This window comes from Schistocerca cancellata, chromosome 6 (genome assembly GCF_023864275.1).
Source record: "Schistocerca cancellata isolate TAMUIC-IGC-003103 chromosome 6, iqSchCanc2.1, whole genome shotgun sequence".
Lineage (NCBI taxonomy): Eukaryota > Metazoa > Arthropoda > Insecta > Orthoptera > Acrididae > Schistocerca > Schistocerca cancellata.
Window position 1 is genome coordinate 284,858,195 of NC_064631.1, and position 13,316 is coordinate 284,871,510.

General features: G+C 44.5%; 1 protein-coding gene across 3 annotated transcripts in view; it reads left to right on the top strand.

Moving 5' to 3' along the window:
* LOC126190855 (phospholipid hydroperoxide glutathione peroxidase-like) overlaps nucleotides 1-13,316 on the top strand; it is a 61,025-nt gene that overhangs the window by 8,283 nt on the left and 39,426 nt on the right. For all 3 annotated transcript variants that reach the window (XM_049931445.1, XM_049931447.1, XM_049931446.1), the window contains one exon: nucleotides 1,977-2,080. In XM_049931445.1, coding sequence (XP_049787402.1) covers nucleotides 1,977-2,080 — 104 coding nt within the window. The remainder of the gene's footprint in view (nucleotides 1-1,976; nucleotides 2,081-13,316) is intronic.

The window sequence follows — 13,316 nt, forward strand, 5'->3', positions numbered from 1 at the left end:
CAAGTACTTTCAGAAAACACTTCACAATACTTAAATTTTTATTAAATGTTAACATCTATTTATTGTTCAGGAAACCTTTTCTTCCTACTGCTAGACTGCATTATCTTCTTTACCTATGCTGTCATCTGCTACCTTGCAGCCCATGTAGCAAAATTTGTCTGGTAATCCTATTTTTCTAATCTAACTCCCTCAGCATTTCCTGATTTAATTTGCCTACAATCAGTTACTCTTCTATGATAAATTATAATCTGGTTCCTGTACAAGTTATAGTAATAAATCCAATAGTAATAAAATAAGTATGAAAACTTTTGAAGTGATGAGAACTTCATATCCTGGACTTTGAAGCCTATTCATGAAGATATCTGTAGCTGGGATCTTGCTGCATTTCGCTGCTATCCACAAGTAGCAATTATTGAAGCATACTATTTTCCATCCTACCAGCAACTGCCTTATGCTTAAGCCATGTGCTTCGTTTGCAATAAAGGAGAGTTTTACAGAAGCTGTCAGAAAGTGATATGTAGGCTGTTCTAAGACATTTACGTTGTTATCTTCTTCACTTCATGTCTGTGGATCACATGTGACAAAAATGTACAGTAAGAAATCAGTGAGTCTGTCTGAGTATGTGTCAAGCATAACTACACTCTTAACAATAGTTATTGTAGAGGTGAGTGTATCACGATGATATAATTAACTATAGGTTTTGGTGAATTGATATGCATGTGATAAATGGACCATATGACCAACACTTTACAACATGTAACATGTGATGACAGTTTGTTACACAATGTCATTTGGCTTCCTATTGTTACACATGTCCCATAACAAATACCACAAAATGCTGTTTCAGTAATGACAGAATCTTATAACCTGCAGAATATGCCGACCATGTTGTATTAAAATTTGATCTTAAACTTGCTGCACATTTTAATTTTGCGGAATATAAATTAGGATGTTTGTCTGCAAAACTTGCCAAGCTGATTATAATTTTTTTTTCAAGAGTGCCATATTAAAAAAAAAATGGTATGCAACTATTTAGACACAAAATGAAATGAATTTTGATGTGAGGATTGGTAATATAACTCCAGCCATTGATTAACACCATAGCTTCAAAGTTTAGTGTGTGGGCTTCAACAGAGAAAAACAATTGATGTCCGGTACAAGATGCATGAAACGGTAAAATAATTTACAAAGTTTTAATAACTGATGATATGAATTGAAGTCTTGTGGATGCAGATTTAGGACTAGTCAATGTGGACGGCCTTTAAATTACTCACAAACGTCTATTAGTATCAGCATGAACTTTTAGATATAAAGAAAATTGCAAATGCACGCCCAGTAAAAACTGAATGTAAACCATGACAGACTGGTAGCTCACCTGATTGTTGACTGATATTGATACATTTAATAGATCTGCTTTGGTGGGGATGTAAGTGGTAACTATCACTACAAAAGCATGTATGCATTTCCCCCCTCCCTTAATTTCAAGTGATGATGTTCCTGATAGATTGCTTGGTGTTGCAGCCTTGAAGTCAGAAGTGACACCAAAGCCACATGACTACCTGTGTTCTCAGCAGTACCTGTAACGTTCTTTTCCACTTACTGTAGAGATTGTCAGATATGATGTGTGCCATATGACCAGAATGCTTTTAGCAATTCATTACAAATTTATCCACCAGGAATAAATTACTGCACTGTCTCTCATGTTTTATGTATAGATGCAATTGCTTTTTAATTATTTGCTCACAACTGTGGAACAAGGCAGCAAGTTGTTTGAAGTGCAACAAAAGATAACAATGTCTGGTATGGAGTTGGCCATGCTTTTACCATTAATGTTTGCTAGTCTAACTGTGAAAGTTTGTGAAATAGACGAGTGTTCTTGTGAAATATTCTGCTGAAACACTTTCTTTCATGTATTATCACCTACAACTTAGTATTTTATACATATAATTATGGGAATGCATTTCTCTCTCATACAGGTTGAGACAGTTTCAAAAATGGACAATTGGAAAAATGCCACATCCATCTATGAATTCACAGCCAATGATATTAATGGCAAAGAAGTGTCATTGGAAAAATATAGGTATTTATTTTGATTATTGACCAGTTGATCTGTTGTTAATGTCTCATATATACTTTTAATGCCAGAACTCCAAAATTTTGTTTGAAACAATAAAAAATAAAAAACTTCTTTTTTTTTTTCAAATAGACCTTACATGAACCAACATTTGATCAGTATGGGTGTTGCTATTCTCAGCTTCACCCAAAAATGCTGTTTTCCACCTAAAGGGTGTTTTGGAACTAGTTTCTATTTCTGCTATTGATTTGATTTATTTATTCAAACGGAGATCATCACACAATGATGTATGATTTTGCCGCCATAATACAATGAAAATAAGTAGCTCAAAATATACAAACACACAGGATATACAATGTATTTTTGTGACGATAAGACAGGTGGACTGCTGTAGCTTTGATGAAGTAACCATTCTAGCATATACCAGAAATGGTTTGGAAAATATGGTACCTTTAACAGTATGTGGTAATCTCCGTTGTCATTGTCTTCCTTTGAGGTAATCATAGAATGTCAGTGAAATATGTCATTTTTGTTTTATTTTTAAAGGTAAAGTTAATTAATAAAGAAGCAGCAAAAAATTACCAATTTCTGTGTTATTTTCGTAGAAAATTCTCACATTATTTTTCTGTCAATTTTGGTACTGTTTTGTGGTGGCTTCTTTTTCATTTTTGTTTCTTACTTCTGTCTTAGTAAGTGATAAGAAATAATGATATGGAGTAAAAAAAACATAAGTGCAAATGAAAATTCAGTTAAATTGAACATGTCAGTTATTAACCAACCAGTGAATTAAGTCAGTGAATAGTGGAGTTAACCATCCTGAGAAAAGGTTACAACTGAACAGGAGGATCATGTGCCCATCTATAGACCCTGACATGACCTCGAGTGTCAATGACAAAATATCTTCACAGAGAATGTTCAGTGCATCTGATATGGAAGTTCTGTTCTGTTGGTGTTACATGTGAATATTATTATTTAAATGCAAGGGAGAATGATGATCTGGAAAGTGTGAAAAGGTCTTAAAGTTTCCCTTATGCTTTCAATGAGTATTTAAAAGCTGCTTCACAGTGACTCCCATCATAACAAATTAGGAGAAGCCATCATTGCCAGTTAGTGATAAACATAAACCTGATTTCACCAACTTCTGCTGTCATTTTCAGAATGATTACACATGCAAATGGAAAAAATGTGAAATTTCGTGATGTTATTGTCACATTATTTTATTAAAACAACCATTTCAAATAACACACTGTGCTATTGTTAAGTGAAATTTTTAAGTCTGCCTATTACATGCACCTCTCTATCTACACCGCAGTACAGTATTATCATGAATTTCGGTGACTGGTATGACAGCACCAGCATGCACTGAGGGAAAGGTGGTTTTATCTAAAAGTATACTAAATTTAATTGTAGTAATCTATTGAATGTTTTGTGCTGACAACTATTTGTGAAAGGAAAGAATGTAGAAACTGCAGGAGAAGTGATGCAGACTGGAAAAATAAATGCAGATGTACTGGAAGATGACAAGGACAGGTGTGCAACTGACATTTGAAACAGTTTTGCTGCTGTGGAAGAAGAGGAAGATGATATAGACAAGTTATAGTCCACGCTCAAGATCTAAGTCAAACACACCACAGATGAAGTGCTGAAACCATTATAGAGAAAGAAGAGGAGTAGAGGATGATTGAACGATAAGTGTAGATCATGCAGTCAACAAAAGCAAAGTGGCTAAAGTGTTATGGTTGACAAACAAACAATATGAAAGAATAAGATTGGGATACATGGAGGTAGCTAGTGAAGCAAGGGAAGTTCTCTGACCAGAAAAGCAAGAGTATGGTAAGTAGGAACATAACACTGGCAGGAAAGGATTGAACACCAAACAATAAGAGATTTTTACAGAATAGTCAGATTCTTCAAGAACATATTATAAAACAAGGATTGACACGATCAAAGGTTCCCACAGACCGTTTTGTGGGTACATGTGTGGCATGCACGGGGCCCCAAACTATTGCAGTCTCCTTCCTTTTTCCAGACTGCATTACTGTCCCTGTTCCTCTCCTTCCCTGTCCTTGCTCCTTGCTCCCTGCCCCCTCCTTTCCCTCTTGGTGGACTTCTTTATATTGACCTGGCTATACTCCCGGCTTTGTTTTGGTATGTGCTATTGTTTAGTTTGCTGTTTCCATCTCCTTTTCAACATTTTTGGTCCCCTTGGGGTTTGACCTCCATTTCCAACATTTTCTGTTCAGTGTGAGCCATTTGGGGACGAACTCTCAACCTAGTTTCCATGGTGCAGGCTCCTCTCCCCCTCCCCTCTCTTTTCCCCTTGCACCCTTGCCCCCTTCCTGCTAGGTCACAAGCATGGTAGCCAGTCTGTGTGGTGGGCCTGTTAAGTACACACTTGGCTGAGCCTCCTGGCAACACAGGGATCACAGTGATAGTACCTGTGCTGTTAACACCTCATGTATGCCAAGGAGTCGATGCTCATAACTTTGGGGCATCAGAACTCCTGGCAATGGCCGCCATGCCAGATGGCCCTTGCTGTGGCTGGGTGGCGCCCACAGGGCGAGCCCCTGGTCGGAGTGGGTGGTACTGGGGTGGATGCCTTGTACATTAAGTGACAAAAGCTTCAACATTCTGGCCATTCTGTGGCTGTCTCTCTCCCTGGCCACCCCATGGGAAGAGGGTCAAGCTCGCCAGCTTGGGTTGAAATCTTTCCCTCGGTACCTGGTTGTACCAGGAGAGATGGCGAAAGTTTTGCCATGACCAAGCCTTTGCTTTTTGTGGTGACAATTGAAGATATGTATGGCACCGTGGAATCCGTGAGTAAAATGCAGTCTGGTTGTAATATTCCTCCTTATGTTGTGTGGGTTATTTACTGTCGTGATATGTAAAACCAGATGTAATACTTGCACTTGCGTGTATTTTGTATTCTCTGAATTGGTTTACAAAACATACTGTAATGCAAAGCCAACTGTAATATTCTTATACTATACTGTTAATAATAAGCAATGTAACAGACAAATACAGTTACCTATCTGGACAGCAAAACCACAAAAACAAATGTAATAACTGTGTGTGTTAACCTAAGGAATAAGCATCAGAATTTAACTCGTTTCTTCAGATAAGTCATTAGTTCAGAGGTATGGCAAATAACAGTAGTTAGACTACTATTCTGCATCAATAACAATATATATGGTTGGCAGTACACTATTATTCACCAGTCTAATTAGGCACACGTAATGAAGCTGAGTAGGACAGCAGAAAAGATTGCAACTCCTTACTTACCTAACAGACTTCACGTTAGATTTAGATAAAAGATGGTTCAACAATACAAGAAAAGTTTAGCCGCTAGAGACAAAACTACAGCACCCAATTGCTTAATCAAACAGACTGATTTCATGAAAACAAAAGTAAATTTGGACAGGGAGGATTTTTACATCAACGTATTTGGTACTCAACATTTCATTGATTCACTATAAACTGTTTAACATTACTATTTATCACCATCAATCATCAACTTAGTATTTCCTTTCATTAATACGTAATGTGAAAGCAGCAAACAATTTATCTAATGTGGTCTCTGAATCTGGCATAACCTTACGTAATCGTTTTAACACAGAAATAATATCAATGTTAATTATGAAATTCTCAGTTATTCTTTCCATCAATTATTTCACTGATTAACCACTGATTTGTCAACAATATATTAAAGACTTCAATCTTGGTTGAATACAGGTCACTCGGAATTTTCATGTACCAGGTTAGGATCCTGCTTGGTTTATGAGCAGGATAAATTACCAGGTGGACACAATTGTTAATTTAGATTATTCTTAAAGCACATTTCAACTTCCTGGCACACACTATAATACATAGCTATAATAAATAGCCCATTTTTCTCCCCATACCAGGTCGTGATAAACTGCAGTTTCCAACCGAAGTAAGATACAATAATATGGCGCTTTCCACACTATGCTGGCACTGTATGTGCTGCCTCTAAAATCACTGGCCACCGACTGACTTTGTTTGCGCCCGCCAAAGCGTGCCAAACATTTCCGCTCCCACCTTTTCCTACGCTTTCCGTTCCTGATGGAACTACTCCATCTTTTATACGACACATATCTCATACAACCCTAAGTGAGTGCCAGTAACTATTACATACATAATTACATTATAACACCTTTTTACATGTAATAATTATAACAAATATATATCTTTACAATATTTACAAGTAAGTATTACACCCATTTTCTTAATATGTACATTCATTTTAATCTTATCAAAGAGTTTCAGTATCAATTTCGCTTCAAACAAGATGTCTCTACTTCTGCTTTAACAGTTTCAATAAAATATTTACAACAAATTTTTAAAAAATATGAACAATTATGTCACACGGTTCTTTGCTCTTAAAGACATCTTCTGCTGCCCAATCTGAAGCCCTGCATGCTTGTGACCATCTTCTCGAAATTCCTGCCCGACCTCGCTGCAGTCTGCCCATCTCTTGTTTCACAAGAGAAGCAGAAACACAGGAACAAGGGCAAGGCCCCTCCAGTACCCCCTGAGGTGCTGCCTTCCCCTCCTCCAGCCAGTGGACCAACAGAGTCTGACCCCACATATATGAACAAAACCCCATCCTTATCGGTGACAGATGGTGACTCGGCGGCGTGACCCTCCCAGGGTGTCCACAACTCTTTTGTGGATACGTGCGTGGCGAGCATGGGGCCCCGAGCCATTGCAGCCTTCTTTCTCTCCAGGGCTGCATTTCCTTTCCCTTCCCCTCCTTTCCCCTCCATGCTCCTTTCCCCTCGCCCTCTCCTCTCCCTCTCTTGGTGTCCTTGCTTATGTTGGCCCCCGCTATCCTCCTGGTTCTGTTGGTTTACCAATTCGGCTTTGTTGCATAATCATCTCCTCCTTTTGGCATTCCTTGGTCCCCCTCTGGGGTTTGACCTCCATTACAAAATTTCTCCTCCGTATTGTGAGCCGTTTGTGGAAGAGCACCTTACCTAGTGTCTCGGACGTGCGCCCTCCTAGTACATTCCACCTTTTCTTTCATGTCATTGTCTGATACTAGGGTGCATAGCCAGCACGGTAGCCAGCCCGTGTGGTTGGGTCACTATGTACCCTTTTGGTTGAGCCCCCTGAACACACAGGGAACACACTTCTGATACCTGAGCTGTGACCTCCTCATGCATGCCTTGGAGTGGTTGCTCGTCATCCTGGAGCATCGGAACTCACGGCAATGGCCGCCGTGCCAGACGGCCCTTGCTGTGGCTGGGTGGCGCCCGTGAGGAGAGCCCCTGATCGGAGTGGGTGGTTGCAAATGCAACGCATACGGGTCCAGAACTCTGGCCGTTCTTCTGCTGCCGTCTCTCTGCGTGGAACTGATTGCTCAGGTGCTGCTTCTCTTGCCCCTTCGGCCTTCCCTTCCGTGGCTACCCCCTGGGAAGAGGGTCAGGCCCGTCGGCTAGGGGCAAAACCTTTCCCCCGTTATCTAGTTTGCACCAGGACTGATGGAGATACTTTCACCAATACCAAACCTTTATTCTTTGTGGAACACATTGAAGACAAGTTTGGCGAAGTGGACTCCCTGAGCAAGATGCGGTCGGGTTCGTTGCTGATAAAAACTGCTTCAGCTGCCCAATCTGCGGCCCTTCGTGCCTGTACCCATCTTGGCACAATACCTGTGTCCATTACCTCCCACCAGTCTCTAAATATGGTACAAGGTGTGATTTTTCACAGGGACCTCATCCTTCAAACTGATGAGGAACTTCGGGACAGTCTCAGACGGCGGGGTGTTCACTTTGTTCGGCGTGTTCAGAAGGGTCCTAAAGGCAATCATATTGATACTGGTGCCTTTATCCTGGCCTTTGAAGGGGATATCCCCCCTGAGAAAGTTAAGATTATGGTCTATTGCTGTGATGTGAAGCCGTACATCCCACCTCCTATGAGGTGTTTTAAGTGCTTGCGTTTTGGACACATCTTCCCGCTGTTCACAGGCCCCTCTCTGTGGTGACTGTGGACTTCCACTCCATGAGGGGAGTCCCTGTGTTCCCCCTCCTGTCTGTGTAAATTGTCATGGTAGTCATTCTCCACGTTCACCAGATTGCCCAGTATATAAGAAGGAAAAAAAAGATACAGGAGTATAAGTCCCTCGATCGTTTAACCTACACAGAGGCCCATAAGAAATATGCACGACTCCACCCTGTGTCCATGACATCTAGTTACGCCTTGGTTACATCTTCACCCCTTCCTCCCCCTTCCTTACCCCCATCCTGGACCCCTCTCCTCCCCACCTCCCCTGCGGCTCCCACACCTTCTCCTATGGGCACTGCTCCCCCTCCCCAGCCGGAGAAGTGTCCCACTCCTTCGGCGTCTGCCGGTCAAGGGCACCTCTCCTGGGATGCCCCTTCCCGGCACCTTCCAGGCCAAAGGTCTGCTGCCGCGCGACGACCGCGAGAGCCACGGTCTGTCGGCCCCCAGGTCGCCCGGTCTCTTTCTGTTCCTGATCTTGCTGCAGCTGGCTCCTTCATGCCACACAGCCCTCCTCGATCTCAGCCTGAACGGAAGAAGAAACATAAGTCCCGGGAAAAAGAGCCTCTGGTGTCACCGGAGGTCCCTTCCTCGACTTCACAACCGGATTCTGACCTGTTGTTCATGGATGTCGCCCCCTCCTTGTCGGTGACGGGTGGGGACCCGGCGGTATGACTGGATTTAAAGTGTTCAGCCCCCATTTAAACCATCGTTCTGTGGTTCTCCAATGGAATTGTAATGGATACTATCGTGACCTTCCGGAATTGAAATCCCTTCTTTCGTCCTACTCTGCAGCTTGTGTGGTTCTCCAGGAATCTCATTTTACTGATGCTCACTCACCGACCCTCCGTGGGTTCCGCGTTTTCTGTCGAAATCGGGTCAGACCCCTGCGGGCTTCTGGTGGCGTTTGTACATTGGTCCGTACAGACATTGCTAGCACGTGGATTCCTCTTCAAACTACATTGGAAGCGGTTGCTGTTAGGGTCCACTTCGACTCTGCAATCACAGTTTGCAATCTTTATCTCCCTCCTGACAGGACTCTTACACCTGCTACCTTAACCGCCCTTCTTCAGCAACTTCCTCCTCCCTTCCTCCTCCTTGGGGGTTTTAATGCTCATCATCCTTTTTGGGGCAGTGCCTTTCCATCTAGACGAGGTCTTCTTATAGACCAATTTATTGCAGACCACGACCTGTGCCTTCTTAATGATGGCTCCCCTACTCATTTCAGTGCCGGTCATGGTACCTTTTCTGCCATTGATCTTTCTCTTTCTTCTCCCTCTCTCCTCCCTTCATTACACTGGTCGCCACACGACAACCTTTGTGATAGTGACCATTTCCCGTTGATTATCACGCTCCCTTACCGCTCCCCGATGGACAGGTTGCCTCGTTGGTCTTTCCAACGCGCCGGTTGGCCTCTATACACTGCACAGGTCGCGTTTTCTCCCTCTTTGTCGGGTTGTATTGATGACATCCAACGTGACGTGTCTGACGCGATTGTTCGCGCTGCTAGCCTTGCTGTCCCGCGCTCATCTGGACCATTTCGTCGCCGGCAAGTCCCGTGGTGGAGTACGGCTATTGCCATTGCCATCCGTCATCGCCGTCGAGCTTTGCAACACTTTAAGAGGCACCCATCCATAGCCAGCCTTACTACCTTTAAACGCCTTCGCGCTAAAGCCCGTTATTTAATCAAACAGAGCAAGCGGATATGTTGGCAACGATTCGTTTCTTCCCTTGGTTCTACTGTCCCTTTGTCACGGGTATGGGCTACACTTCACTCTCTCCAAGGTTGCCATCGGCAGTCCACCCTCGCAGGCCTTCACCTCCCAGATGGCATTTGTACGGACCCATTAGTTCTTGCAGAACATCTAGCGACCCATTTTGCAGTGGCATCAGCATCAGCCTCCTATCCAGCTGCTTTCCTTCATCAAAAACAGCGGGCTGAAGCTTCCACCTTATGTTTCACCCCTTGTGAGTCAGAATCTTACAACGAACCTTTTACTGAAGGGGAATTTCTTTCTGCTCTATCTTCTTCTCACGCTACGCCCCCTGTCCCAGATTCCATTCATAACCAACTGCTTCAACATCTCAGTGCTCCACAACGGCAACATCTTCTTTGGGTGTTTAACCGTATCTGGCTCCAGGGTGACTTCCCTTCTCAGTGGAGGGATAGCATTGTGGTTCCTGTCCTCAAGCCTGGTAAGAACCCCCTATCTGTTGACAGCTATCAACCAATTAGTTTGACCAATGTTGCTTGTAAGTTACTTGAACGGATGGTAGCCCGTCGGCTCAATTGGGTCCTCGAATCTCGGGATCTATTGTCCCCTTACCAGTGTGGCTTTCGAGAGGGACAGTCTCCAATCGATCATTTACTTCGCTTGGAATCCACAGTCCGGCAGGTTTTTTCCCAGCGCCGCCATTTGGTTGCAGTGTTTTTTGACCTTCGCAAGGCCTATGACACAGCCTGGCGCCATCACATCTTACTTACCCTTCATCAGTGGGGTCTTCGGGGCCCACTCCCAATTTTTATCCACCAGTTCCTGATCCATCGGTCATTCAGAGTCTGAGTTGGTACTGCTTTTAGTTCTCCACGGACCCAGGAGACAGGCATCCCACAGGGTTCTGTCTTGAGTGTCCTTCTTTTCCTCATTGCTATCGATGGACTTGTGGCCTCTGTCGGTCCCTTGGTCGCCCCTGCCCTGTATGTGGATGATTTCTGCATTTGGGTTAGTTCCTCCTCGATGGCATCTGCAGAACGGCAGCTCCAGGTAGCTATACGGCGTGCCTCTGCATGGACCCTCTCACACGGGTTTCAATTCTCTCCTTTAAAATCGCGAGTGGTCCACTTCTGTCGCCGTACTATGATCCACCCTGAGCCAGAGCTCTATCTCGCTGCACAAAGATTGCCTTTGGTCCCACATTTTCGTTTCTTGGGTCTTCTTTTCGACAACAAGCTCACTTGGCTGCCCCATATCAGACTCCTGAAGGTAGGATGTTTCTGTAAACTCAATGTTCTTCGCTTCCTTGCCCACTCCTCTTGGGGTGCGGATCGTTCCCTCCTCCTCCGTCTTTATCGTGCTCTAGTTCTGTCTCGCTTGGATTATGGTTGTGAAGTTTATGGTTCAGCTGCTCCTTCCACACTGCACGTGCTGGATCCAGTCCACCATCGTGGTATCCGTTTGGCCACCGGTGCCTTCCCTACTAGCCCTGTTGATAGTCTCCTGGTTGAAGCTGGGATCCCCCCCCCCCCCCCCCCCTTTCTGTTCGGCGGTCCCAGCTTCTGGTGTCTTAGCACTCACTATCCATTCCTCTCCCACTCATCCTTCCTATTCTATCCTGTTCCCAGACCATGGACGTCACCCACCCGACTCCCGTCCTCGGGCGGGTTTACCGGTTGGGCTGCGCCTTCCGTCTCTTTGCCGTGATTTTCAGCTTCCTTCTTTGTCCTGTCTTCCTCGCTCCCTCCCCTCTACCCCTCCTTGGTTAGTTCCTCGGCCTCGAATTCGGATGGATCTCCGCCGAGGTCTGAAAGATTCCATCCCCCCGGTGGTGTTCCGTTCCTTTTTCCGCCAAATTTTATGGGAGTTTCGGGATGCTGTTGTTTTTTACACTGATGGCTCTAAATCTGCTGATCATGTTGGGTATGCCTTCACATCCTCTGTTGGAACGGAAAGTCATCTGCTGCCACCTACATGTGGGGTGTTTACTGCGGAATTGATGGCAATTTCCCAGGCCCTTACCTTTATTAAACAGTCCCAACACAACTGCGTTTTGTTATGTACGGACTCGATGAGTGGCCTTCTTGCTATTGACCGGTGTTTTTCGCGCCATCCCTTGGTCTCTGCCATCCATGACCATCTCGCTGATATTCACCGTGCTGCTTGTTCCATTGACTTCCTTTGAGTCCCTGGCCATGTGGGTATCCCGGGTAATGAGCTCGCTGATTGTTTGGCTGGGGGAGCAGTTTTCTGTAACCCCTCCTGCAGCGGATTTACGGCTTCACATCAAATCCCGCTTCGCACAGTCATGGGCCAATTCTTGGGAGGCTACTCCCCTGTCTAATAAACTTCGTGCAATTAAGGTGACACCAGGCCCGTGGAGTTCTTCCTTTCGCCTCTCCCAAAAGGACTTGACCACACTGTGTCGTCTCCGCATTGGCCATACCAGGCTGACCATGGTTTTCTTTTGCGTGATGAGCCACCCCTACTATGTGGTTGTGGAGCCTTCCAGTCAGTAGCCCACATTTTGGTTGAATGCCCCCTTCTTTTGGCTCTGCGTGCTAAGTACAGACTCCCCCGCACTTTACCTTTGATGTTGGCTGACGATTTCCGGATGGTCTCTCTGGTTCTTGGTTTCCTCCGGGAAAGTGGTTTTTATTCTCAGTTTTAAGGTTTTTAATCTCTCCCTGGTGTTGGGGCAGGGCGGTGAGTGTTTGGGTGTCTCCCACTGTAAGCGGTGTTCGGAGATTCCCGATTCCCCTCCCTGACCGAAATCCTCTTTTCTTCCCCTTTTACTCTGTTTTTACCCTTTTTTTTAAGGCTTGGTTAGTCTTTCTATTCCCATACGTTCTTTCTACATTCTAGCAGTTGTACCTTTTACGTCACAGGTGGTCTTGCCTATGCTGCTTCAGCATAGTGTTGGGTTCGTTCTCTTGCCGACTTCCCTCATTTTGTTTTTTACCAATGACAACATGACTGCCCTTTTACGTTTTTACCTTTTTCCGTTTTATTTTTCTGACTTTACTGAGATGTCCCATTAGCGGAATGGAGCCTATTTGAAACAAGGGACTGATGATCTAGCTGTTTGGTCCCTTAAACCTCAAACAACCAACCAACCATCGGCGGCGTGACTGGCTCTGGTCCATTCGCTTCCCATTTGGACTCCAGCTTGAGAATCCTCCAGTGGAATTGTAATGGCTATTTGCGTCACCTCCCCGAGTTGCAGCCCCTTATTTCCTCCTACTCTGCTGCTTGCATTGCTCTCCAGGAGACCCATTTTGTCAATTCTTACTCACCCACCCTTCGTGCGTTCCATGCTTTCTGTCGAAATCGAATTGGTCCCTTGCAGGCTTCAGGTGGTGTTTGCACCTTGGTCCGCAAGGACATTGTTAGTAAATGGGTTCCCCTCCATACCACTCTGGAAGCAATTGCTGTCAGGGTCCATCTGGCCACTCCAATCACAATCTGTAATCTCTACCTTCCACTTGACAGGCTGCCCACAT